A 27,485-nucleotide genomic window follows, 5' to 3' on the forward strand; every position below is an offset into this window, starting at 1 on the left:
GGAGAGAAGGAAATGTTTAGAGAACAAAAGAGATTGTATTGCACCAGTTAAGTAAAACAATCTGATTTTCTTTTTATCTGCTCTTATCTTCTTTCTCCTATCATTATCTTTCCAAATAAGTCAGAAATTGTATTGTCTAGGTTGGGAAACATATTCTGTTTCCTCTTCATGTTTTTTTCCCCTCTTCTTTGAAGGCTTTGCCTAGGCAAGAGACGAAGAGTTCTGTTTTCCAGAGCTAGAGGTTTGGGCCTAACATCTTCCTGCAGGGGGAAAAAGGATCCAGTTTTTCATCCCAGGTCCTCCATGTATAGCCAGCCCTCCCTTAAAATCCCACTAGGGTTCCTCACTCTCTCAGATTTTCTTTCCTTTAGAACCTCAGGATCAGGGAAACTAGGAAATCATCTGTCTAGTCCCTTAGACTTTTTCCACCTTCGACTAGACTCAGAGGCCTTAACTCTTGTACTGGTTTAATGTACCAGAGGTATTATATGCCCTTAGATACTCCTATAATGACAGAATTTGGGAAGCTAGTATCAGTGAGGCATGTAAGAATGGGAAGGATCCTATTGGGTTCCTTAAACCATTAAATTTTGCTCTTTCTGATTGATGATGGACATATTCATACTGCTATTTTTTTTAAAAAGCTACCTTAATTATGAAGAGAAGTTGGGCTTGATGTATAAATTTACCTTTCCCAGTCCCAAATTATTTAGCAGATAGAGGTGTATTAATAATAGTATATAATATTTATAAAAGAAAGCCGGGCCCATGGGCACAGAAATCCAACTCCACATTCATTCATATAGTCATTATTTAGATACATAGCTTTCGTTGGTTTCCATTTTAATTTTTAAAAATTGTTTAATGTTTAATTCTGTCTTCCATATATGAAGCATTAGAGCAATAAAATTCTGTTTAGAGATAGTGTAACGGGATATGAAAAAGCAATTACTTTTTCCAAAATCTTCTTCACTGTCCTAGTAAGATAACTGATTCACTGTCCTAGTAAGATAACTGTTGGTATCCTATACTAATTGAAATGGGACTTGTTCAGTTATCTAGGCTTTGTATATAATTGTGTACATATTCTGACTGGCCACTATTTTATCAAGCACCATTGGTGAAAAGCATTAGGTTTTAGGGCATCCTTTATGGATTATATTCCTTCACCCTGGAGAGATCTAGAGTTTTTTTGCTCAAGAGAGTTGCATGGTGTTGGGAATGGTGCTTACATTAAAGATTGGAAAGAAAGCCAGGTATGACAGTTTTGTCTCCTGAGATAACACCCAGTAAAAATTCATTTTAAATGTCTTATTTTAGGGATGATTTTGTATATCATGGTCTTGTCAAAATGAGTAACTTTTTGCAAGCTATGTAAAACTTGTGCCAGTGTTGCTTACATTTATTTTAATGACAGCGTTGTTTTATTGTCTAGAAAGAAACATACAATTTATAAGTCTGCTGGCTGCTGGAGTCTGTTCAGATTTCTTGTCCACTCACCTCTAACCTATGGTTAGCTATTTTGTTGTTGTGAGTTTTGTGCACCTTTGAAAATAAATTCCTCAAAGTTACTGACTTACCTTTGTTTTTTAATGTAGTAATTTTTGTTTTATCAGCAGCCCACAACTGTTGTTTCCCTGGAGATATTTTTTATCTCATATTCCTTTAGACAGAATTTTGGCATATTGAGATCAAATAAATATATTGGGATCAAATAAATTGGTACATTTATGCCCAAGTGCGAATTATTAGTTCATGCTAATAGAAATTGCTAAATAACAGGAAATGGCTATGTTTTAATTAGCGTTTTGTCTCAATTAGAATTTCGAGATTATTGATCTCTTGAGAAGCTAGAATTTTAAGTGAAGATTTATTGTCTTTAAGATTCTTGCTTGTTTAAACTATTTCAAACCAGGGATTTTGGATCCAAGGAAAGAGTAGATTAACTACTAATATGGTTTCCTGGTTTATTTATCTCTACCCCTGGTAGGCGGATCCAAACAAAGAGATGGACAACTTATACTATCAGAATTCTGGTTAATTAGCTCGTAATTCTAATTTCTATGAATGGGATACTATTTCATAAAAAAATAGGTTGTAAAGTCTATTTTTAAAAAAAATAATGATACCTTGTGGCAGAGAATTTCCTCTGGATTTTCACATTAAGAAAAACAAATGTAGAAAATTATTTTTGAGCCAAATGATAGTCTTGTGCCTGAGAAGAAAACTCGTCTACTTTTCTGGGTAGCAGAAGTTGAAATTTCAAAGAGAAGAAATGCTTGGTGTGTTGTGACTGGGTTCAACTCAGTTTTGCACAGCTTCCATGGTGCGCTGTAAGATGGCAAATATGAAACATCTTTAATAAGATGGATTTCTTTATTTAGATATTGCAAATTTTAGAATCATATTTGACACCTGGATAAATAAATTACATGCTTTGTAATGTCTGGAAAAAACAGCTATGGAAACTTCACCCATAGACAGAGCTATTAGATCTTTCCTCCTTTATTATAAGTTCCTTTTCAGATGTAAATGAAAAGTGGAAGTTCCTTCCAGAATATCCAACGCTTCTCTTTATTTTTTACACTTTAATTCCTGTTTTGGTGAGGTTCTATATTATATCCATCTCATGACTGCAGCACATTTTCCATTTCCAGTTTCTCACAATGCTACATTTAAGAAATGGAGTGGTTTATGCAAAAATCTAGTTTCCTTGCTAATGGAATAAAACAGTAGTTAGGGCATTTATTAGAATTGGAAGAATCTCACCTATCCTTTCTTAATGTAGTTTTCTTATGGCTGCAGCAAAATCTCTGAAAATGACTGCAGTGTGTTCCCAAAGCATTATTTTTATCACATGCTGTTGTAGTAGAATACAACCCCTAGGGGTTGCTCCTGAGTTACCCACAGGTGCCTCAGTAAGCACTTTCTTCTTCCAATTCAGAAAGTCTTAATAATATACAGTAAATGAAGGAGGGGGTGGGGGTGGCCATCTTTGGCATAAAAGCTCTTTGAACCTTTAACAGAAAAAAAAAACCTAGTTCAGGGTAATTGGGCGAAGGGGACACCTGGGGTACCATCTTGTGTCTGCTACTGAACCTCTTGAGAATCACATTTGAATAATTGAATAATAAAGAGAATAATGTTGTAGGTGAGCAGAAGACAGGAACAGTAGTAACATCTAACACATGCCTCATTGGATTTTTATGTCCCAAGGCACAATCTCAAGAATTTGATGCATCCTGGTTCTAAAATAGGTCTGAATCTCAGAAGCCCCTGGTGGCCCATTGCCTAAACAGGCTAGATCTCCTTATCTTGAGTTCCATGATAGCAAAAAGGTAAAGTTTATATCTGAGAGCTATGAATAAAAATTTGGTATTTTAAAAATGAGTTTGAAAGCAAGAGCTTTTTAATTTTTGTAGTTCCAATGGAAAGCTTGCAAGAAAGCACCAAAATAGGCAGGGTACCAAAACATGAAAGCAATGAATGGGCAGTCTTTTTGAAGTTCAACTGTTATCCTTCATTATCAAGAATATTTAGAAATCTCACACAATGAATATTTAAATTTTATTTAAATCTGAAAGGGTATGAAGGGGTCTAGGTAAAAATGCCAGTATTTCTCTTAATTGATTCAACAGCTTAAGCCTGGGTGTCACATTATAATCAGGGATAGGTGACATCTATTATAAGAAAGATTTGTCCAGTACCATTACATTGGATGAGTCTAAGAGCATTACAACCCAGGTTTTTTAATCGGTTTTTTAAACAATCATCATATTGGTGACCAATATACAAAGAACAATACAGGTGGTCCTCGACTTGTGACCATTCATTTAGCAGCTATTTGAGGTTTATGCTGGCACTGGAAAAAACGACTTTCAACTGGTCCTCACACTTATGACCATTGCAGTGTCCTTGCAGTCATGTAACTGCAATCTGGGCAATTGGCCACGAGCTCACATTTACGTCCATTGCAGCGTCCTGTAGTCACTCACTGGATCACCATTTTCCACCTTCCCAACTGGTTTCTGACAAAGTCAATTGTGGAAGCCAGATTTGCTTAAAACTGCTGCAAAAATATCATTAAATCAGGTGATAGTACACTGCTTAGCGACAGAAGTCCCAGTCCCAGTTGTCATAAATTGAGGACTGCTTGTAGGTAACTTTTGAAGATGGCAAGCAAAAGTAAGTGTTGATGGTTTTTTTAGAACTCTTATTAGTTTTCCTGATTTTGCCTTTAAGGAATGTAACTGTCCCACTATAGTGTAGTTCTATTACAGAAACCAGCATCAAGCAACAGAAGTTTGTGAGTCTGCTTCTTCCTTCTTTGATTGAGGTGACTCTTTCATTTCTCCATCTCTGACATGGTCAGTTCTAGCTTTTGCACAACAGATCATTGTCACTTACTCTCTACTCAATTTCTCCTAGGATTTCCACCTATTCTCCCATTTTATCCTGTTTTAGTGGCCAAAGACTAACATTTTCAAAGTGAGCAGAATAAACCTAGAACAATTAAGAGGCCTTTATGCATATGGTAGTCACTGAGAGGCTACTGGTATTTCCTGTCGTTCACAAATTGTATTGCCTAGAAACGAAGAAACTCTTGTGGAGTGGGGAAAGAGATGGAGCCAATACAAATGTTGATTATTATACAGTACACTTTCGTTTCTTTGTCTTGCACAAATGGACTTCTTTATCCTACTCATCATGTATGTCACAATTTCCAGCCACAAATGTTGAGATCCTCTTTACCAGTATTTCTCAGCCTTACAGTATGTGTCTATGGAGATTCTCAGTCATCCTGGTTATAGTTGTCCTAAAGGGTTTTTTTTCAAAAGGCAACAGGACTTTCTGATTTTTCTTTGAAGAGGTTTTGCTTCTCATGCAAGAAGCTTCTTCAGCTCTCAAGAGCTGAAGAAGCTTCTTGAATGAGAAGTGAAACCTCTTCAAAGAAAAATCAGAAAGTCCTGTTGCCTCTTGAAAAGGTACTTTTGGGACTTACAAAATGTGGACTTCAGATCCCAGAATTCTTTAGCCAGATTGAGAAACACTGCTGTTTATTACCCAGATACTTAAGGAGTGTCAGTTGCTACAGCAGGCAATTCTTTAAATTTCTGACATTGGAAAGCTTTGAGGGTCCATTTCTTTACCTAAAAGCTCATTCCTTATAGTCCATCTATTCTGTGAGAATCTTACCCAACCATTTATTTATTTATCAGCTTTCTATTGTGCTGCAATCCTAAAAAGACTTTATCAGTGGTTTACAATAACAAACACGATAATCTAAATAAAACTGTGTAAATCTTCAAACAATACAATATCTGACCTCAAAAGCTCTCCAAGAAAAGCTCTGTTTTCAACTTTTTCCAGAGGGCAAATAATGTTGGAGATAAATACATCACCAACCAAAATGCCATTCCAGAAGGCCCAGCCTTATAGAAAAATAGTGTTTGGGGATTATTGTTTTTTAAATGGGGAGGGAGACGCATACAACCAAATGTTTCTCCTGGCATAAAGTGACCTGGTGCCGAGAGGTGGTCCTGTAGGTAAAAGTGGCAGAAAACCATTTATGGGTTTATAGATAAAACCAGTACTTAAAATTGTACCTGGAATGTGGCCGTACCTTGCAGTAACATAACCAGATGATGATGGGTTAGTATGACAATATGAGACACTCTAGTTAGTTCCTCTCATCCCAAGTAAGGTTGCAATAGGCATGGAAGCCAAAGCTGGGGAAAGTACCACTCAGCACAACTTCTGACCGCTGATCCAGTAGGAGTCACAAGTCCAGAAGGGCCCCCAAGTCACAAACCTGCTCCTTCATAGGAAGGTCAGACTCATCCAGAGACAAAACAAGGAGCATAGAGGGATGCGGAGAGTGAGGTGGGCAGCATATAAATTTAATAAATAGAAATAGACAAATCCCAATATACAAACAGTAGCTCTGTATTCCTAGAGTTCAATTTAAGCCCATTCTATCCAATCTAGAGCTTCAAAACCTCCAAGATATTGGGACAAGACTACCTGGGGTCACAATGTATAGTTGGGTATCATCAAAATATTGTTGATATCAGACCCTGAACCATCAGATGGGCTCCTGCAGCAGCTTCATGCAGATGCTGAAGAACCCATCTCTTCTCCATGGATCCAGCAGGATGGCTCAGGAATGGGTATTCTCATGGCCTGGTTGGTCAAGAGACTGTCATTAATTCAGTAGCTACGCCCATGATTCTCCTCTTCCTTGGCCCAGTTTAATTCAGTCCGGTCTAAGAGAAGAAGTATTTTCCTTGGCTACACTTCTGAATTAATTTCTCAATCTTTGGGTAACAACTTTAAAATCAGATTAATTGGATAACTCAAACTCTAAATTACTGGGAGTGAATAGAGAGGCAGACTATCATTGCCTCCTGTGCTGTGGGTTGGCTAACCCCACAAGGGGAAGACCGTTGCCTGACTGGCCTCGGGGATCAGAGGAATCCTCCGGACTCGCAGAGGTTGAGAAGCTCCCTAAAATTGGCCATTTGGCTTTTCGGAGCAGCAGGACGAGCAGCAGATGGGTGCCTAGTTCACCGAAATCTTTGCCTTTACTGCTACACTATAAATAGATGAAACACAAGAGCCAAAATAATATGCTTTAAAAACAGCATGTGTGGCTTTGTCGGTAACTTCATCTGAAGAGAAGGTTCTTACTCTTGTCGATGTGGCTTTTAGTTCCACCCTGCAGTATATGTGAAATAAAAATAAATTAGACAGAATATTTTTTTTTAGTTTAGTTACAGTGTGTATTATGCTTTTAAATGTTGTAAATTGTTTTCAAGTTAAGTATACTCAATTATTCTGTCACTGAATCCTTGGAAATGTAGTATTTCAATGCAGCTGATAAAATGATTCAATTCAGTTCAAAGTGGTGTGTTTTTTAATTAAAAAACCCCAATTTTTTAGGATTTATGACTTACATACAAGCTACCTTATTATCCCCCATTTAAAATGAATGGGTGAAGTGTTCTCTGCTTTTGTCGCCTGCCAAAAAGCAAGTTCATGTTTAAGAGATTAATCAGTTCGTGAGCTCCTTTGGTAGGACACATACACTGTGAAGTTGCTGTTCTAAAAGTGAACTCCAGATGATTCCCTATTACATGCTTCCCTCCCCTTATATCCCTAATTTGAAACTTAAATTGTGGCCTTAAATTTCGGCCACTTTGGTGCATCCAGGCAGCAACCACCGCAACAGAAACCCTTCCAGATGCTTTCTTGCCAGTAGCATCACTGCCAAGGCTAGCCTTACACTTTGCCTTTTTTTCTTTAGATTGTTCCCAGGGAAGCAACTGAACAATGCAAGGATTTCCTCTGACCGGCATAACCCGCCTGCAAACTGTTGATTTCCTTATTTTTCATTTCAGCCCCCTGGAGTCAGTCCAGCAATCACTGCCCATCCCAGAGAGTGAACAGGAGGGACCCTGTGTAGTTGTTTCAAAGTTTAAAGTTGCAGCAAGACTGTGGCTCTTTTTTCCCCCAGCTCACCTCAATTGCAACCCAGTCAAGGGGAAGAAGGCTTGGTGTGAGAAACCTCCTATCTAGGTGGCTGTGTTTTCCAGCACAGTAAATCTGTTTATAGAGGCCAGATCTGTCGAGCATTTTATCTGCGTTGAAACCATGGTGCTTCATGCATTTGACAGTCATAGCAGGAGTGTGGGGATAGGCAACCTATAAGACAATTTATTCTGGTAATGAAAAGAGACCTTTGTTACCTGTAAAGTTTATTGGGTATTCCTGTTCTGAGGCTGCACTGTACGGTGAAGGGTGCAACAAGCTGGTTTCTGGGGAACTTTGGATCCTGATAATTTGTGCTTCAGATTAACTTCTATGGATTTTTCTGAGGGGCAAATAAGAGAGGAGCTGATATTTTCCAGAATTTATGGATTAAATGGATTAAGATATGGGATTCTGAATTGTGATTTGACCATCCTTAACGGAGGGGAAAATGCAGTCAAAGATACTCATGAAGATATTTTGAATGAACCAGACAGGAGAGATACAAATTCTGTGACATTCAAGGTTGCAACTGCAATCCACATTACTATTGTCAGGTGCTGGCAAGCAAATTTTCTTGCTCATGGATTTCTGCCAGGCTTCTGTTGGACATTTTGGGAATCTTAAATTCTCCACCATTGGACTGAGAACAAAAGGGATAGTCTGCTTGTAGGACACGCATTTTCCTCTCGCTTTTTGGAATGAGGCTCATTTTCTACCCACATGGTTATTTTGTGATTAGACTAAATATTCTTGTATATTTAACATTTATTCCACTTTGTTTCACAGGCTCAAAATATTCATTTTTAAATGTATATCTTTAACCTTTAAAGGGCTCACTTTACAAATGTTGTGTAAATAGCTTTTAGCCAGAATGTGTCTACCAAAGGGATTAATCTATAAATTTCTAGATTTCCCAAGAAGTTTTAGTGATGTTGGATGGAAATTGTAGTTCCAGTGCGCCTGGAATCGTGGAGGGAACCATGTTGGAGAAATTTGCTATAGACTGGAAGATGGGGAAAGAATACGGAGAAATTACTCATTTCAAAAAGAACATTTACAGAAAATGAGAATTTTTTTTTATATGGGGATATCATCTGATAACAGCTGTTCCCAATGTTCCAGAAACATTACACATTTGCAGGATCCAATCTGGGTCAGTCACCGGGACCAGAGGTTTAGTCTTCTGAGCTTTCGGACTCGTGCTGGAGTCCATCCTCAGGGAACAAAATGTTAGAGAGAATGTTATAGACATTCCATTAGAGAGAAGTTCCCTGAGGATGGTCTCCAGCACGAGTCCAAAAGCTCAGAAGACTAAACCTCTGGCCCCGGTGACTGACCCAAAAAGGATCCTGCAATATTATCCTGGGACATTATATATCTGCCTTCATTCGTGAGTTACATACTTTTTTCTCTTGACTCATTGCATTCTTGGTATCTGCTTCATAGTGTGTAATATTTTATGTGCATTCATATGATGTTCATAAAAGTTAAGACCTGGGTGACATTGTGCAATAATGAAGGGATTGATGTACTTGTATGAGGGTAATACATAAATAACCAACTTCCATGCTCACTACATTCTCTGTAAAGGACTAAATTGTCTGCTTCCCAGCTTAACAAATACCAAACCCAGTAATATTTTGTTCAAGGATCTAGAAATCCCTGGGTCTATGTTCCTCTAATTCAGCGGTTCTCAACCTGTGGGTCACGACGCCTTTTGGGGTCGAATAGCTGTTTCACAGGGGTCGCTGAGACCAGCGGAACTCTAAACTTTAGACTCCACCTCGTGTTCCTTGAAATCCCCCACGGAGGGGCTTTGGAGTCATTGCCGGCCGTGCAGTGCATCACCACGGCTCCACACTGTAAAAAACATAGGTGCGCGTGCACACCCGGTACAATTAGCCTCAGAGACTTCGTAATGGCAGGAAAGTGTTCCTGCGAGGGAGGAAGGGGCTTAGGTCCTGCTCCAGGCTGTAATTATGCGTGGTGTGCACGCAGGTATGTTTTCCACGCCGCTGCCAGGTACTTTTAACTACTATCTAAATCAACAACCAGATCTGTCAAGAGCCAAGCTCAGGAGCCCGAATTGGCCCCATTCACACAATGAAAACCTGCTTGATAAAAATACCATAAACCATGCACAAAGGAAAAGAGCAAAAAAAATGCAATGCAAGTAAACAATTTAAAATATGATACAAGTGGAATTATTATTAGAAATAAAATGTAACAGAGAAAATGATATGCATGAAAATATAAAGTTGGGTTTCCTGAAATGACACCCCAAGAACCCATCAGAGAAAGTAAATAAGCAAGGGCAATAACGGAAAGGAGGAAAGATGAGAAGGGAAAGGAAGAAATGGTAAAGCAGAGGAAGTAAGGGAGGGGAATTAAGAGTAGGAGAGAGGGGAAGAGGGAGGAGAAGAGAGGAGGAGGGGAGGAAAGAGGAAGAAGAAGGGAGGAAGGAGAGGAGAGAAAGGAAGAAAGGGTAAAGCAGAGGAAGTAAGGGAGAGGAATTAAGAGTAGGAAGAGGGGAAAAGGGAGGAAAAGAGGAGGAAGGGAGGAAAGGGGAAGAAGAAGGGAGGAAGGAGAGGAGAGAAAGGAAGGGTTAAGCAGAGGAAGTAAGGGAGGGGAATTAAGAGTAGGAAGAGGGGAAGAGGGAGGAAAAGAGGAGGAAGGGAGGAAAGGGGAAGAAGAAGGGAGGAAGAGGAGAGAAAGGAAGGGTAAAGCAGAGGAAGTAAGGAAGGGGAATTAAGAGTAGGAGAGGGGAAGAGGGAGGAGAAGAGAGGAGGAGGGGAGGAAAGGGGAAGAAGAAGGGAGGAAGGAGAGGAGAGAAAGGAAGGGTAAAGCAGAGGAAGGAAGGGAGGGGAATTTAGAGTCTGAGAGGGGAAGAGGGAGGAGGTGAGGAAAGAGAGGGGAAGAAGAAGGGAACGAGAGGAGGAAAGAAGAAGGCAGAGAAGGGAGGTAGAGAAGATAGAAGGAGCAAGGTTGTTGCAAAATAAAATGGGATAGCAAGAAAGTGACCCAAACTATATTCTATATATTTGTAAGAAAATAACGATAAATGATAATTATATAATTAATGGTAATTATAAGAGTGTATATTTGTGAATGAACTTGAAAGAGAAAATAAAAAACTTTAAAAAATAAAAAATAAACAATGCACGACGTTTGCCCAATATATTGAGGTTAATCCGAGAGAGTTCACCGTGCCACAGACATCCGGGTGTGAGTCCCTTGTTGTGAGATGGGGCCCAGGGAGGCAGTTGGGCCTGCTGATAGTATACCTGGCTCCTCGCTATACATCAGCGGCCCTGCCTGAACTCCTTGAGCTGATCTCATCGGTGGCGATTGAGACCCCCAACCTTATAGTGATGGGGGATTTCAATCTGCCGTCGATGGGAGAAGCGTCTGAGGGGGTTCGGGAGTTCATGGCTTCCATGACAGCCATGGACCTGACCCAGTTAATTCAGGGCCCTACTCACGAGGGAGGCCACACGCTGGACCTTGTTTTTGTCTCAGGCCGGTGGATGAGTGATCAGGGAATAGGGGACTTAGCCATTACTCCCCTGTCATGGTCGGATCACTATCTTCTCCGGCTGGACTTCCCTGGTGCTACCCCACACCGCGAGGAGGCGGAACCGGAAGGTATTAGATGGTTCCGCCCCAAGCGCCTGTTGGAACCAGATAGGTTCCAGACGGAGCTTGGGCCACCTCCTGTGGATTTGACCCGCCCCCGAGTGGAGGACCTGGTAGACGCATGGAATAGTGCGACTACCGGGGCCCTGGACCGGGTGGCGCCTTTGCGGCCTCTCCTGCGGCGACGAACCACCCTGGCTCCCTGGTTTACCGAGGAGCTAAGGGTGATGAAACGCCAAAGGAGACGCCTAGAGAGTCGTTGGAGATCCTCTCGTTCCGAATTTGACCGAGCACAGGCACGAGCCTACTTGAGGACGTACCTTGTGGCATTAAGAGCGGCCAAACGTCAACATTGCGCCGCCCTTATTGCGTCTGCAGATAACCGCCCTGCCGCCTTGTTTCGGGTGACTCGTTCCCTCTTGTTTGAGAGGCCGCGGGAAGCCCCTTTACAGGGTAGAGCAGAGGAGTTTGGGAAATATCTACATGACAAAGTCGCTCAAATCCGGATGGGATGGACCCCCTTCAGTGGTTCAGTAGAGACGCCCGTGGCGAGTCTTGAGGGTCCGCTTTGGGAGGAGTTTGATTCGGTTGCCATCGAGGATTTGGACAGGTTGCGTGGATGTCTGCGACCCACCACATGTTTATTGGACCCGTGTCCCTCCTGGCTTGTACTGGCATCCTGGGAGGTTACACGTGACTGGCTCCTGGTCCTAGTGAACACTTCGTTGAGTGAGGGGTCTCTACCAGCCGCCTTGAAAGAGGCGATGGTGAGACCCCTGCTCAAGAAGTCTTCCCTGGACCCGACGGACCTAGTCAATTACCGTCCAGTCTCCAACCTTCCTTTTTTAGCGAAGGTTGTAGAGAGTGTGGTGGCACAGCAGTTCCCACGCCACCTGGAGGAAAATGATTATCTAGACCCGCGCCAGTCCGGCTTCCGACCCGGGCACAGCACGGAGACGGCCTTGGTCGCATTGGTGGATGATCTCTGGCGGGCCAGAGATAGGGGTTGTTCCTCTATCCTGGTCCTATTAGACCTCTCGGCGGCTTTCGATACCATCGACCATGGTATCCTGTTGCACCGGCTGGAGGGGTTGGGAGTCAGGGGCACCGTGTTACGGTGGTTTGGCTCCTACCTCACTGACCGGACGCAACGTGTGTTGGCAGGGGAGCAGAGATCGACCCGGAGGCCTCTCACATGTGGAGTGCCACAGGGTTCGGTACTCTCGCCTCTCCTGTTCAACACATACATGAAACCGCTGGGCGAGATCATCCGTGGTTTTGGGGTGGGATATCATCTGTATGCTGATGACACTCAGCTATACATCTCCACCCCAAACCACCCCAATGAGGCCATCGAAGTGATGTCCCGGTGTTTGGAGGCCGTACGGATCTGGATGGATGGCAACCGACTGAAACTCAACCCTTCCAAGACGGAGTGGCTGTGGCTTCCGGCGCCCCGGTTCAACCAGGTGTTTCCATCTCTGGCCATTGGGGGCGTGCAACTAGCCCCTATGGAACAGGTGCGCAATTTGGGCGTCCTCCTGGATGCCCGGCTGTCCATGGATGACCATGTAACAGCCGTGGCAAGGGGGGCGTTCCATCAGGTTCGCCTGATGCGCCAATTGCGCCCCTTATTGGACCGGGATGCCCTACGCACAGTCACCCATGCGCTGGTGACGTCTCGCCTGGACTACTGCAATGCTCTCTACATGGGGCTTCCTTTGAGATGCACTCGGAGACTACAGTTGGTCCATAACGCGGCCGCGCGGGTGATCATGGGGAGGACTAGATTCTCCCCTGTAACACCTCTCCTGCGCGAGCTGCACTGGCTTCCTGTGGTCTTCCGAGTGCGTTTCAAGGTCTTGATTATGATCTTTAAAGCGCTCCATGGCACAGGGCCTAGTTACATGCAGGATCGCATCCTGCCCCACACATCCCTACGACCAATCCGCTCTCACAGAGAGGGACTTCTCCGGGTGCCGACCGCCAAACAGTGTCGGGGGGCGACACCCAGGAGCAGAGCCTTCTCTGTGATGGGCCCAGCCCTGTGGAATGACCTCCCCCGGGACATCAGGATTACTTCCGATCTCCGCTCCTTCCGTGTACAACTGAAAACCCACCTCTTCCAACTATCTGGCCTGGCTCAACCGTAATTTTCTCGTACTCCTCCTGACTGTCTGTTTTTTAACATTTTGAATTTGGACTGTACATGGGGTTTTGTAATTAGGGTATTTTAATGGTTTTTAATTGTCTATGTATTGTATCTGTTAACCTCCTCCGAACATGTGTGTCTTTGTACTTATGTATGTCATGGATTTATGTAAATGTTATATGTTTTTTACTCCATTGTACGCCGCCCCGAGTCCTTTTCGGAAAGGGAGCGGCTAATAAATTTAAATTATTATTATTATTATTATTATTATTATTATTAATCTTACCACCACCACCACCAAAGTTAAGAGCACTCCTGCAAACAACCCCACACCAGGTTGAAGATCCATCCAGGCAGGGTAAGCAAGTTTGTGAATGCAGCTGCAGGTAACTTAATTAAGGAGGCTGTGGGAATAAAGCCGCTATGTGTCTCTGTGTATGTGGGTGTATGATTGTATAGCAGCCAAGGTTGTCTAGCCTCCAGGATGTGGTTCTTTTCAGATCCAAAATTTAGGAGCAGACAAGATGTTAGCTGCCTCTATAAAAAAGATGTGGAGACTAGTCTAGAAAAAGTGCAAAGAAGAGCAACCAAAAGGATTAGGGCACTGGAAGCTCAAATATATGAAGAACTGTTGCAGGAACTGGGTATGTCTGGTTGAATGAAAAGAAGGACTTAAGGGTGATATGATAGCAGTCTTCCAATAACTGAGGGGCTACCCCAAAGAAGAGGGGAGTAGATAAACTCTTAACACTTAGGCAACAAAAACCAAAGCTACACCATGCTTCAAGACAAAATTTCATTTATTTGTAATTAGAAATAAATATTTCACAATATATAATTGCATATTGTTTTTGTGATTAATCACTATGCTTTAATTATGTTCAATTTATAACAATAAAAATACATCCTGCATATCAGATATTTACATTACGATTCATAACAGTAGCAAAAGTACAGTTATAGAGTAGCAACGAAAATAATTTTATGGTTGGGGGTCACCACAACATGAGGAACTGTATTAAAAGGTCGCAGCATTAGAAAGGTTGAGAACTACTGCTCTAATTCCTTTTAATCCCTTATAGCCAACTTCTTCATTTTACACAAGGAGGAGTTGCTTAAGGAGGAGGAGCAGAGTAGTTATAGTGGACAAAAAGACATGATAGTATTGAGCTGACTCAGTTAACATAACATTCAGTTAAAAATAAAACTGAAAATATTTAGCAAGCCCTCCAAAGGTTTGTGCATTTTTAAAAATAGAGAACCATATCATTTGCTTCAACTCTCCTTTCAATAAAGATAGTGCAGAAATTAATGCAAATAACAAGTCTGGTAAACTCAGTAGGTGAGAATATTACTTGTATGGAAATCTGTATGCATTGCAATATAAAGGTGGGACGTACAAGACTGAAACATGAGATGCTTTACGAGAGAGCGAAAATGTACTCCTGTCATTAAAGTAACAATGGAGATTATTTTAGTGGCCAAAAATTAAGGGCAAATCTGATTTTTGCATCTGTGGAAAGTAGATATAGTTTTACCAAAAATTCCTGGATTTCCATAGAAAGAATAAAGCACAAACCTATTTTGAGCTAGAGCTAGAAAAGTGGGGAATGTAAGAGAGATGATATTGGTACTTCAATATCCTAACAATTACTGGTTGACTGCTGTCACATAAATAGCAGAAGCCCAATTTAAACAAGCGAAGTCTATCCTTCTGTATCATAGCAAGATCCGTCTTCATTTGGTATTGATGGCCTTCCCGCTATAAACATCTCTTATTGATTATCTTGTTTCTGTGAATAGGAGTGAGTGCTTAGAGATTCTTTTTTAAAAGGCTTTCTGAGCTTTTGTCAGGATTGCACGCGATCTTGAACCCACTTCTTCAAATGCGAGTATAATTTTTATATATTTATACCCTTTCTTCTAGCAAGGATCTCAGGATTTGCTTTGCTTCAACAAGATGGCAGCATCAGATATCATTGAATTACATTCATATAAATAAGCCCAATTAGAATAAATTACCTTATTGATACCCAGCTGGTCCTGTTTGCTAATATTTGTTTCCCACTTTAGGAGAACAGCAACAGTGAAGTCCAGCCTCACCCACGGCCACCATGCCGTCTAATGCCCGGGCTGGCAGTTTGAAGGACCCTGAAGTGGCTGAGCTGTTCTTCAAGGATGACCCTGAGAAGCTCTTTGTTGACCTGCGGGAGATTGGTCATGGCAGTTTTGGAGCTGTCTACTTTGTGAGTGCCAAGGGAGTGTTAATTCTCATGCCCAAGCCTTGCCAAGCTCATTTAACACAACTCTTTCCCATCGGCCTTGCTTGTAGTAGAACCAGTTTTGCTTCTGGGTCCCATCCCATCAGGAGGCCCCTGCCACTGAATATTAGATGTTGAAGAGCAATAGCAGGATGAACTTTTTCCACATCTTGCTGATTGCTTTCTCAGAGAGAATCTGATTGGCCATGATCAGAAGTGAACTGGTCTGATTTAGAGATGTTGTAACTTTAAATGGATTATCGGGTACTCACCAGTCCCAAGTATTTCTGGCCTCGTGGGCATCTCTGCTCTAAGAATGCGCAATTCACTGTGCGATGTGAAATTTACTACTCCTGAACTGTATTTTTTCCAGGTATAAGAACCAGGTTCCTCTCTGAAGTTGACTGTCTGTGGATGCTGGTAGTTATTTTCATCCTTCTCCTTTGGTTTACTCTTATTATCTTCCCAGGCTCGAGACATACGCAACAATGAAGTGGTGGCTATTAAGAAGATGTCCTACAGTGGGAAGCAGTCTAATGAGGTTGGTCTTCTTTAAACTATTAACACAGTTGTGTTGACCATTAACTTCTAGCCTCTCCCTGGCTTAGGTAATCCACTTCTGCTTTTCAAATTTTCTAGGCTTCTTGTAATATTCTCTCCTTTACTCGAAATGTAGAAGTCTACTGGAGCTCAGGCTCTCTTTTGTATTTTCCAGAAATGGCAGGACATTATCAAGGAGGTGAAATTTTTGCAAAAGCTACGGCACCCAAACACAATTGAATACAAGGGCTGCTACTTGCGGGAACATACAGCATGGGTAAGATGAGAGCGAATAGATCATTCTTAAGATGTTGCGTGATATATTACAGAAAGCCTTTTAAAGATAGGCAGTGAAAATGCAGTTGAACTGGGCTTCGGATGAGGAGAAGTCTTGAAAAGGGCCCGAATGATGACTGGGATTCTTGCTTCCTGAAACCTTAGTGCAATTTAAGGGAGGGAACTGCAGTAAAATAGAGTGGTGGCTCCTTTCTTGAAAATCATGGAGAAAATTGTTTTTGGTGATATCCTATTTATATTCATGTGGTTTTTGGAGGTGTCTGGATGGCATTGGTGCATGTAGAATGGCGGACATATGGTCTGATTTAGTGGGGGTTGTTCTTATATTCTTAAGTGAATTGGAAATGCCAGGTACAAAATGGAATTGGCCTACTGGGCTCCCAGAGCCCTGATAGGGTCAAAATGTTTGAGGTTCAAAGGATTTATTTGCCCTACGCTAACATTTCCTCTTAATCCACTAGCTGGTGATGGAATACTGCCTAGGCTCAGCCTCAGATTTGCTGGAAGGTGAGTCCAACACCAATTGAAGAGACCCATCTTCCCACAGGCCTTTTCTGAGACCTTTAAATAATGTTCTTTCCTCCATCCCTTCTTTCCTAGTGCACAAGAAACCACTGCAGGAAGTAGAGATTGCAGCCATAACGCATGGTGCTCTGCAAGGACTTGCCTACCTGCATTCACACAATATGATCCACAGGTGAGCTCGATTTGTGTTACTCTTAGAGATGTTGCTGCTGATAATACCCATTTAGTGTTGGACCGTATGATCTAGTTGTTGCTGCATTATGAAATCTGTAGCAGGATCTGTTACTCTGTTTTTCAATTGGCTCCATGCATCTCTATAACACAACCCCATTTCTTGCTACCTTTTACTGTTATTCTCTTTATATGATTTGCAGGTAGAATGGCAAAATTACTTCATAAATTTGCGCTTCGGTCAAATGTTGCACATTATGCAGTCTAGCTCAATTATCAGAAATGGACAGTCTTCAAATTTTTTAAATCTACTTTGTATATAATAAATCCTTGATATCCCAAACAACTTAAGAAAAGGATAAATAGTTAAAAACATGTTGCTTTTTATCAGATTTTTCAGTTAATACAGGTAGTCCACATTTGATGTCTGCCTGTTTTAGCAACTGTTTGAAGTTACCACATTGATGAGAAAAGAACTTTACTACCAATCCTCACATTTACAACTTGCACAAGTCGGTAAAGCAAACAAAAGCCAAAGTCTGATATTAAATGCAGTCACTGTTCCACTTAGTAACCACTTTGCTTAATGACTGCTAAAAAAGGACTGACTATATGTTTTCAACTGAAGAACAATATTATACACACTTTTCTTCTTCTAAAAAAAAAAATCCTCATTTCAGCAGCCTAATTTTAAGTATAGTAGAAATCTTTCACTTGTTGCTATCAAACTATTGAACATTAGAGGCCATTACCAATATAGAAGTTTGCTAATGCAGCCCTATTTCTTTCTCCTTGTCCTTTCTTGTCCTGGTCCATATAAATGTTGCTCTAATCTTTATCCTCCTGTTTGCTCCTGTCACTCACACTCCTTTTCATCTTGGCTGACCATACTTGTCCCCTGTGTTCTCCGTTTCTCTGTTCAGTTTTTAATTACTGTGCCTGTCCTTTCAGGGATGTGAAAGCTGGGAATATCCTTCTGACTGAACCAGGACAAGTGAAGCTGGGGGACTTTGGCTCAGCTTCTATCATTGCTCCTGCTAACTCCTTTGTTGGCACCCCATACTGGTAAGCTGCAGAATTGAGATTTTGTGTAATTAGGAAGAGTGAAGGTGTGGCTGGAGAGATAGTGAGAGTGTAGATATCCATTTGAGGCACTCCAGTTCTTTGAACAAGAAGAAATTTGATAATTAGACATGTGGGTTCCCTGGATTTTGCAAAGAGTCCCAGTGTAGTTTGAACAACAGTTGATTCTAAAAAAAAATAATTATGAAGTCTTCTCCTTTTATAGGTCAAAGATTGGAGAGTGTAATTTAAGAGTGTTCCAGTATTGGAGGGGAGACTTTAAGGGTAAACTTTAAGGGTCTGGTTTTAGAGTCTCATTTCAAGAAGTAATGGGTCTAAGAAAATGAAATACTGCATTTTTTGCACTATAAGACACTCCGGACTATAAGAAGCACCTAGCTTTTGGGGAGGGGAAAAAAAAAAATCTGTCTCCCAGCAATTTGCCTCCTTGCAGCAAACTGCAAACAGTCTGGTCAGCTTCAGCACAGCCTGATTTAGTATGAGCAGCTGATTGGCAGTTGGATCTGCTTCCCTGAATACCCCCAATCAGCTGTTCCAGACTTACTGCCGCCTATCGCCTCCGCGCACCTCATTTTTGGCTTCCGCGCGCTACATTTTTGACCTGTTCTAGGCAGCGGCAATTAATATATGTATATTAAATACATAAATAATACATATTCATGTGTTTAATAATTTTCCCCCTTTGATTAATTAGTAATATTGAAAATTACTTTTGTGTCCAGGGTCAGGCATCTTTGATGCAACAATCTTCCAGGCTCTGTGTAACAATGTGAACCATTGCTAAGTCACAATGCATGATTGCTTTATCTTGGGCTCTCTTTCTAGGATGGCTCCCGAAGTGATTCTAGCCATGGATGAGGGGCAGTATGATGGCAAGGTGGATGTCTGGTCTCTTGGCATCACTTGCATTGAACTTGGTATGGAACGAGCCACTTGCCTTATAAGGTTGGAGTTAATTGGGGGAATGATGTGGTAGAGGGCGACGAATACTGCTGCTAACATTACTGTCCTTGTATCTTTAGCGGAGCGCAAACCACCCCTCTTTAACATGAATGCTATGAGTGCCTTATACCACATCGCCCAGAATGATTCACCACTGCTGCAATCTAGTCACTGGTAAGGAAAACTCCAGAAGTGGCTTTAAGCTTGCAAAAAAGAGAGGTTTATAGATTCAAATGAATCCCCGACTTTCTTCCCTGTTTTCTTCAGGTCTGAATATTTCCGAAATTTTGTGGATTCATGCCTGCAGAAGATCCCCCAGGACCGTCCAACCTCTGATGTGCTGCTTAAGGTATCTCCCACCCATTTTCATTCCAGAAAGATTCCTCTCCCCCACCCCCACCCCCACCCCAAAAAAATCCCCAGCTCACAATGCCTGTAGCTATGGAAGTTGCATTTTATCCCATCTGGGACCAAAAGAAGAAGTTAAAGTAAAGATAAGAACACTAAATATTTAAATTAGAAGAATGTGTTAAGGGAAATGTTAGGATCAGGAGCTGGTAATGTGTGAAAAATGTTGATTCAGATGTTTCTAGCAAAACACCCTAATAAATAGCACTCTTCATCATTTATTCCCCACAGACCCATGATAAATACTGAATCTTCCCACTGGATTCATAGAATTTAGAATTCTGTGTTGAAAGTGTACCGCCTAGTGTTGATTTTGGTTGGCTTTTTTTTCCTTATTAAGTTGTTGATAAGCAATGAGTTATTCTGTCTTCCAAAGTATTTGAGTTTCTCTCTCTGTTCCTAAGTGGACTTGAGTAACCATTACATGTTAAATCTAGGTTTACTCAAGTTAAGTTGAAAATGATTATGCATTGTTAAAAGAATATAGTTATTAGGTCCTAAGAAGTCCCAGTGGTTGTTATCCAACTCTGTGAGAATAATGGAAAAGGATTCCTCAGATCACAAATTCTAAGAGCTCGGTGGATAACTTTGCAGAACGTTTGCAGACCTGCTTCCTTGGTTTCATGCTAGCTCTTCCTGTGACTCCACAGCATCGCTTTCTCTTGAGGGAGCGACCCCAGACGGTTATCATGGACCTGATTCAGAGGACCAAGGATGCAGTGAGAGAGCTTGACAATCTGCAGTACCGCAAGATGAAGAAAATCCTCTTCCAGGAAGCTCAGAATGGTCCAAATGCAGAGGCACCAGAAGAGGAAGAGGTTTGTTGTTGTTTTCCCACTTTCTCTGATTCCGTTCTCCCTGGCTTTCTTGGACTTTGGCTCACATAATTCTCTCACCATCATGAGAGTAACAGTGCAGGAAGCATCCTTACTCAAGATCATCTCCTATTCACACACACTGTCTCTTTTGTCTGTCTGTCTCTCTCTCTCTCTTTCTCTCTCTCCCCCCTTACCTCCCCCGCTCTCTCTCTCTCTGCTGCTGTTTGCAGCAGCATCTTTCTCATTTAATCCTTCTTTGCTGTTTCAGGAAGTAGAGCAGTTTCTTCACCGGACAGGAACCATCAATAGCATGGAGAGCAGCCACTCGGTACCCAGTATGTCAATTAGTGCCAGCAGTCAGAGCAGCAGCGTGAACAGCCTGGCCGATGCCTCAGATGATGACGACGGGGCTGAGATTGCCATGATGCAGGAAGGCGAGCACACCGTCACCTCCAATAGCTCCGTCATCCACCGTCTGCCGGTATAGAACTCAGTGTGGTTCTGCAAGAGCAGTCAAATGCCAATTTCAGAATAAAGCGAAGGTTGGGAAACATTGTGGAATATTTTCTAGCATGTGATAGAAAATGTAAGTGGTAGAAAATGTAAGCCTTCCTTCAAATCGGCCATAAGGATATGGTAATCCTGAGAAAATAAAGGGAAAAGCTCAGTTTTGAATTTGGAGTATCCTTTACCCTGAGAGACGAGAGAGAAGCATGCTAATGATCACGAAATTGGATTCCAGTCGATCATTACATCCTACTTGCTTCCTTATGTTGAGTAACTTAGACATGGGTGGATACACTTTTCCATCCCCCTTTGCTTTGTGGGGCGGGGGATCAGTTCTTTTCTAGACTAGTCTTCCCTAGCTATCTACATTTCTTGGGATTGCAGCTAAATTTCTACCTACTTTGGAAACAGCAGTTGGAGGAAACCCAACTAGATTACAAATGTGTAGTCTGTTCATATTTAATCTAGTCTATCCACATGATCTTTCTTTATGCTTAAGACTGGAAACATAACTGATGTTGAAGCCTCAACCGAGGTTTCCTCAACATGGCACAGATGTTCATCTGATACACCCTCCAGTTGCTAAGAATTCTAGCTATTACTGCCATAATATGCCTGGATTGGTGTCAAGCTTGGAAAATTGCCTTAGAGTTTATATTACTTCAAACTTCCAAAATCTTGGAATTCCTTCTCTAGTGCTCTCTACAACAGCTTGCTCCACATTCCACTTCTTAAAACTTGCTAATCCTAAATTACTCATAGAAGTGCTGTTTGATCTGCCGACTCTACCTTTTAGCTTGTGCCTTTTAAAAGAAAACTTGCAGAGGCAATGTTAGAAGCTAAGGCATAGCTTCTTATGTGCATTTTAATGCTTTTCAGGGCCATGACAATCTGTATGATGATCCCTACCAGCCGGAAATGGAGCCCCAGAGCTCATCGTCAGCTGCCCGACGTCGTGCCTACTGCCGTAACCGAGATCACTTTGCCACCATTCGTACAGCTTCTCTGGTGAGGGGAGAAACTTGCTTATATTTTATTGCATTATTAAATTGATAATCCTGCCTTCATATTTTGTACAACTCAAAGCAGTGCATTGTTCTGACCTAGGCTTCCCCAGCAGCAGGAAGCTGAGTCCTCATCCCGATACACCCCGTTTTTTAATATACAGTGAATTCCTCTCTAGCAAAGTCCTGGCCCACAGTCTTTCAAGATAGTTCACAATTACTGACCTTTATCAGGCTTGGAGAGAAGCCAGGCTAATATCTTTCAGAAGCCGTAATATTTGGCAAGAATGCAGGAGTGAACTAATTGTCTCCTGCAAACACCTCTCCCCTTTCACTCCTCTTTTATTCCTGATGGGGGGGGCATTCACCCTCCACTTGTGGCCTTACTCTCAAGTCGAACTTTGTTCCTAAACTGGTCCCTTCGTCTGGCAACTCTGTGCATGCGCACACTGGGAACAGGCTCCAGCTGTTCCTCTGCCTCACTGATGTCTGACTCTGAAGGCAGCTGATAACTGTCAGACGGCCCTGGCTCCCTCTCTACCTCCAACACAGAGCCCTCATCAGAGCCTTCCCCAGACTTCAGGACTGGCCCATGTTCCTCCCCAACCTCCTCACTGTCCAGATCTGCTGCCAGCTCCACTGGCTGCTGGCGGGCCACAACATGGGTAGAATGGTCTCGCCTTCTGTTTTTCCCTCAACAACCACCCTGTGAGATGGACAAACCGATTAAGTGCACAGCCAAAGTCATTAGCTGCATTTCATGCCTACGCCAAGCTTGATCTCAGTTGGATTCAGTCCTTTCATTTTCATTTTGCCAACCTCCTTCCTTTGCTGGTAGCTTCATAAATTGCTGGTGGTGTTGCCTACTAAACCTCTTCCTTCCTTTCTCTTAATACATTAGTCAGTGAAGTTTCAATGTTTGTGGCATCTGGAGCCCTCTGTAGGAATTTGCTGCAGTGCAGTTGTTAAGCAAGAAGCAGAGAAAATTAGGACAGAAAGAAATCTGAAACTACCTGAAATGAAGTAGGTTCTCTGCCTGTTAAAAAAAAGAGTATATTGATTGTGAACAAGATGGCTTTGGAAAGTTATTGTTTTTAACATTATTTAGGAGCTGATCAAGCAAAATAGTTTCCTTGGGTGAGTCCAGAACTGTGGATAAGTGTCATAAATCTGTACCTTTTGTATTGAGAACATTTATTTCAACACTTTTTCTAAGAGTGTGATCGATATTTATTTAAAACGTGGATGCTTCTGTGTCTTAACAGAAGCTGCTTCATTAAAACCCATGCAGTTAAAGAAATTTCGAATCATTACTAATTTGATTACTTCAATTATTTAATTTAGAACACAACTTGTGCGGGGGTGGCAAACTTTCAGAAGCTAAATATGATATTTAACATTTGGATGATGTTAGCAATAAAGATTGCAGAAGGAAGGGCAAGGTTGTAAAATGAGTAGAATCCTACCAGGTGGGCAAAGATGGGACTTCACAGGGGCATGTTTGGGAGAGTCAATGTTTTTCTTATTTTTTATCTGTGCTGAATCCTTTCTGAGCTGAATTCAGTTTTCACATAGTTTTTATGTCAAAAGTGCAAAACCAGCATTCTCAATTTCCACATCATGCCAAAATAAGAATCATGTTACGGTTGTTAGAAGAGTGTTTTTCTTCTGAATATATGTCATATTTTACTCCTTCATTTGTTGATCTAAGCTGAGTCATCTTGAATTAAAAGCTGTTAAGTTTCTTTACCATCAAAGGAAGTCCTGTGCACTAGAGGTATACTGTAATTGGATCTGAAGTGCATAAGGGTACATAGATAAGATCCAGTGTGAGCATTCTTTTTCTACTTTTTTGAGGCTCCTTCAACAAGCAGTGCCTTTTCTTGGGCTGGCACAGTGCAAATGGTAGTGGGAAACTGCCCGCTGCTGCCCTGTCTCCCATCACGCTAACCTCTCCTTGCCTGGAAAGTACTGTACTTTTCGGTGTATAAGATACACTCCCCCCCCCCCCAAAAGAGAGTGGAAATGTCGGCTTACAGACCGAATATGGCCATTTTTGGCCTCCCCAAATCCAGCCTTGCACATCCCACTTTCGCTAAAAATGGGGCATGCAGAGGGTTTGGAAGCTTGCAGAGTGCTCCTGGGGGCTGGGGAGGGCAAAAACGGGATGCGTGGGGGATTTGGGAGAGCTAAAAATAGGTCTGTTTTTCGCAAAAATGGGATGCTCAGAGGGTTTGGGAGGGCTGCAGAGTGCTCCAGGAGGTTTGGGAGGCAAACACTTTTTTTCTTGTTTTCCTTTTCAAAATCTTGGTGCGTCTTATAGTCCGAAATATGGTAGTTTTTCCTGAGCCCCTTCAGGCATCATGCAAATCCAGGAAAAGGTACGATTCGTCAAGGATCAGTAAAAAGGGAGTGAGAAGATGCTCATACCGAATCAGAAGATCCTTGCCTGCTTCAGATCTGAATGTGCACAACACTTCAGTGTATTGTTCCTCTTACCCCGTGGCATGATTAGTTCCGTAATAAACGCACACATGGTGTTGTCTACCACAATTTTGGATTAAGTTAGATTTTCTTGTTTCTCTCTTCCTCCTCTCTTCCGTTCCTTCCTTTCAGGTGACTCGCCAAATCCAGGAGCACGAGCAAGACTCAGCACTGCGGGATCAGATGAGTGGCTACAAACGGATGCGGCGTCAACATCAGAAACAGTTGCTGGCTCTGGAGAACAAACTGCGGGCTGAGCTGGATGAGCATCAGCTGCGCCTCGACAAAGAGCTTGAGGCCCACCGCAACAACTTCTCGGCTGAGGCTGAAAAATTGGCCAAGAAGCATCAGGCTATCTTTGAGAAAGAGGTGAGGGCGGGAGACTTGGATAGAGAGATGGAAGATCACTTGGCCCAAAGGGATAGAAACTACAAATGAATTCCTATGAGAACGGGAAGGTGGGAAAGTTGCAGTGGGAACCTGATGTCCGGTAACACAAAGATTAAGCCCCTTTTAGTATAGTAGGCACTAAAACAGCTTATTTCAAAAGGAGGGAAGGAAAGGGAAAAAGGAAAAATTGCCAGAATTGCTAATACTAATCCCAAAAATTTGAAATATTTCCGCATTCTTGCCTGAAATAGTGCAAAGTTTCATGAGAGAAGATTGAAATCTTGCAAATGGATAGCAATTTTATGAGACTTCAGTATTTTTATCACCCATTCTTATTGAGCCGATCACCACCTTCAGGGGTGTCACCAAAGTACTGGCAACTGTTGTAGGTGGCATATTTTTAATCCTTGGTGAAGACTGTCTCCAAATTGAAGTAATTATTTCCTCTATTTCCTTTTGATTATGCCTTCTCTAATGAAGTGTTGCAGGTTTGCTTGGGATTACCTCACACTGTTCTGATTGTTCCCATTCCTTTTGGCCAAATCAGCAATGGTCTGGTCACTTTGGAAGATCAGTATTAACTTGCCGTTGAAAGCAAGGAAATCAATTATCCAAAACAGAAATAGGTTCAATCATAACAGGTCCATATGTTCCTGGATCTGACCTATTCTTTAAAATTAAAACATCCTTCCCCAAAGAATTGAATAATTTAGACAAGAGTGTTTGCAACCAATTCTCCTTGTCAAGGAGATGTTATGCCTTGTACAAATTATACAATTATTTTATACTTTTATTTTATTTTATTTTTAAAACAAAGTTTTATTGGTTTTTTTAATAATTTACAAGGAAAAGGGTCGTGGAAAGGTTACAAATTTTGGCAGTTGCAATGTGCGGTAGGTGCCCCCTCCCTCCATTACTCATAATATACATTTACACAAAATTTCTTAGTAAATAGTAATATATAGTCAGCTTATGAATTCAGTTAATAATTTCGATCAGTTTATGTCAAGTAGATTTTCTTGTTCATTTTTGTGATCTGAGCTTTCTCGGTATTGCCCCATCTCCCCCCGCCGACAGAGCTCCAGCCCGTCCCGTGTCCTGTGTGTCTGTTGTAGGATCATCTGGTTTTTCTAGGAGTGCTTTATTTTTTTCCATAAAGGCCTGCGCCTCTATGGGTGTATTGATTCTAACTCTTGTCTCCTCCAGAATATTAGCATACCTTCAGGCATCAGCCATCTGAACCACACCCCCTTCTGGTATAATTTCTTCGCTAATTGCAAATAGCTTTTTCTTTTTTCCCTCACTTTCTTGGGGATCTGTTTCAGGATGGTTATTTCCCTATCTTGGTATGTCAAAGCTTGCCCCCTTTGTGCACTCAGAATTTCATCTCTTGTATTTTTTCTGACAAATTTAATATGTACCTCCCTGGGTACGTTGTGTGTTCTAGCATAAGCTGAGTTCACTCTATAAACCAAGTCTATTTCCCACCCCATCTGTTGTTTCTCTTTCTGAATGTATTCGGCCAAAATACTTGTCATAATGTCCCTTATATCTTCATCATCTGTTTCCACCACATTTTGAAATCTAAGGTAAAAGGACATTCTCTCAAATTCTATTTTCATCTGTTGGGTATCAAGTTCTTTGTTCCCCTTCTGCACCCCTTCCATCCCCTCCCTCATCTCAGCCGTCCCACCCTCCAAAAGATCCAGTTTCTGTGAGATTTTATTAATTTGGGCCTGGTTCTCTTTAATTTCTTCTTTCATCTCTTTTAGTTGTCTCTTTATTTCCTCTTGTCCCTGTAGAAGTTGCTGAAACATTTGTTGAAACTCAGTCTCTGTAGTTTTAGGTTGCATCAAAGCTGTTATCGTTGATTGTGTACTAGGACTGGATGTTGCAGATGTCGGGGCAGAGGCAGCAAAGCCAGGTTTTCCAGGAGGTAGTTTTTTAGGAGACATTGTTTATGGAGTAAAGAGTTCAATCAGTACAGGGAATGATCAGTCAGAGAGGTAGAACAGCCAGGAGAGTCCAGGAGACAGGAGGTCCAGGCAGAAGATAATTTTTCTAGTCACCCTGGCAATAGAGTAAAGTTTTTCACTCCAGGGAGTCAAAAGGTAGCAATCAACAAGAGATTTGTCTGAGTAGCACGGAGACAAAGACCGAAAGCCTGAAGATTTAAAGGTGGAGTCAAATTTCACAGTTCATAAAGACAACGGAAGCTTGCCCTGCCAGCTTCGGGTTTAGAGGCATAACAAAGTTTTCAAAGTTTCCAAAGTTTCCAGATCATCATTGCATTATGAAGTTAAGTCCAGAGAAAATTCACTTTTAGTAAGGGCGTGACATCATTAGTTGGCTTTCCCCCTCCTCCTCCTCCTGGGGCTGAGAGCAAAATTGTTTCAAGCCGTCTGTCCGAGGGGGGGGAAATCCCCCTCCCTCCAGCCGCGCCTCTCCAAGTCAAGCCGAAACAAGAGATTTAAACTGCTGGCAATTTCTCCAGCTTGGTAAAGGGAATGGAAGGGAGTTTTCGCCTCACCGCAGCCGCGTCCTTCTGCTTGTTTACTCTTCCAACAGCCTCGTAGCGAAGGCGCCGGAGCGCCTCCCCATCATGCTTCCCAGTGCCTAGAGCAAGGCGGGGGGCCCCCCCGGCCGCCGCCGATCCAGGGGATCCCCCGCAGTGCCGCTCCTCCAGCAGGAGCCTCTACGGGGCGTCCTATGCCCCCCAAGGAGTGGGGAGCCC

General features: G+C 42.1%; 1 protein-coding gene across 3 annotated transcripts in view; it reads left to right on the plus strand.

The window, feature by feature from the left end:
• The window catches only part of TAOK2 (TAO kinase 2), a 55,686-nt gene that overhangs the window by 2,094 nt on the left and 26,107 nt on the right, over positions 1–27,485 (plus strand). For all 3 annotated transcript variants that reach the window (XM_081932406.1, XM_081932405.1, XM_081932407.1), the window contains exons 2-14: positions 15,395–15,567; positions 16,052–16,123; positions 16,298–16,399; positions 16,881–16,926; positions 17,020–17,116; positions 18,067–18,180; positions 19,024–19,115; positions 19,221–19,314; positions 19,408–19,489; positions 20,199–20,366; positions 20,635–20,847; positions 21,753–21,881; positions 24,494–24,730. In XM_081932406.1, coding sequence (XP_081788532.1) covers positions 15,436–15,567; positions 16,052–16,123; positions 16,298–16,399; positions 16,881–16,926; positions 17,020–17,116; positions 18,067–18,180; positions 19,024–19,115; positions 19,221–19,314; positions 19,408–19,489; positions 20,199–20,366; positions 20,635–20,847; positions 21,753–21,881; positions 24,494–24,730 — 1,578 coding nt within the window. In that variant the 5' untranslated portion in view covers positions 15,395–15,435. The remainder of the gene's footprint in view (positions 1–15,394; positions 15,568–16,051; positions 16,124–16,297; positions 16,400–16,880; positions 16,927–17,019; positions 17,117–18,066; positions 18,181–19,023; positions 19,116–19,220; positions 19,315–19,407; positions 19,490–20,198; positions 20,367–20,634; positions 20,848–21,752; positions 21,882–24,493; positions 24,731–27,485) is intronic.

This window comes from Natrix helvetica (assembly GCF_964273705.1).
Source record: "Natrix helvetica genome assembly, chromosome: Z".
NCBI lineage: Eukaryota > Metazoa > Chordata > Lepidosauria > Squamata > Natricidae > Natrix > Natrix helvetica.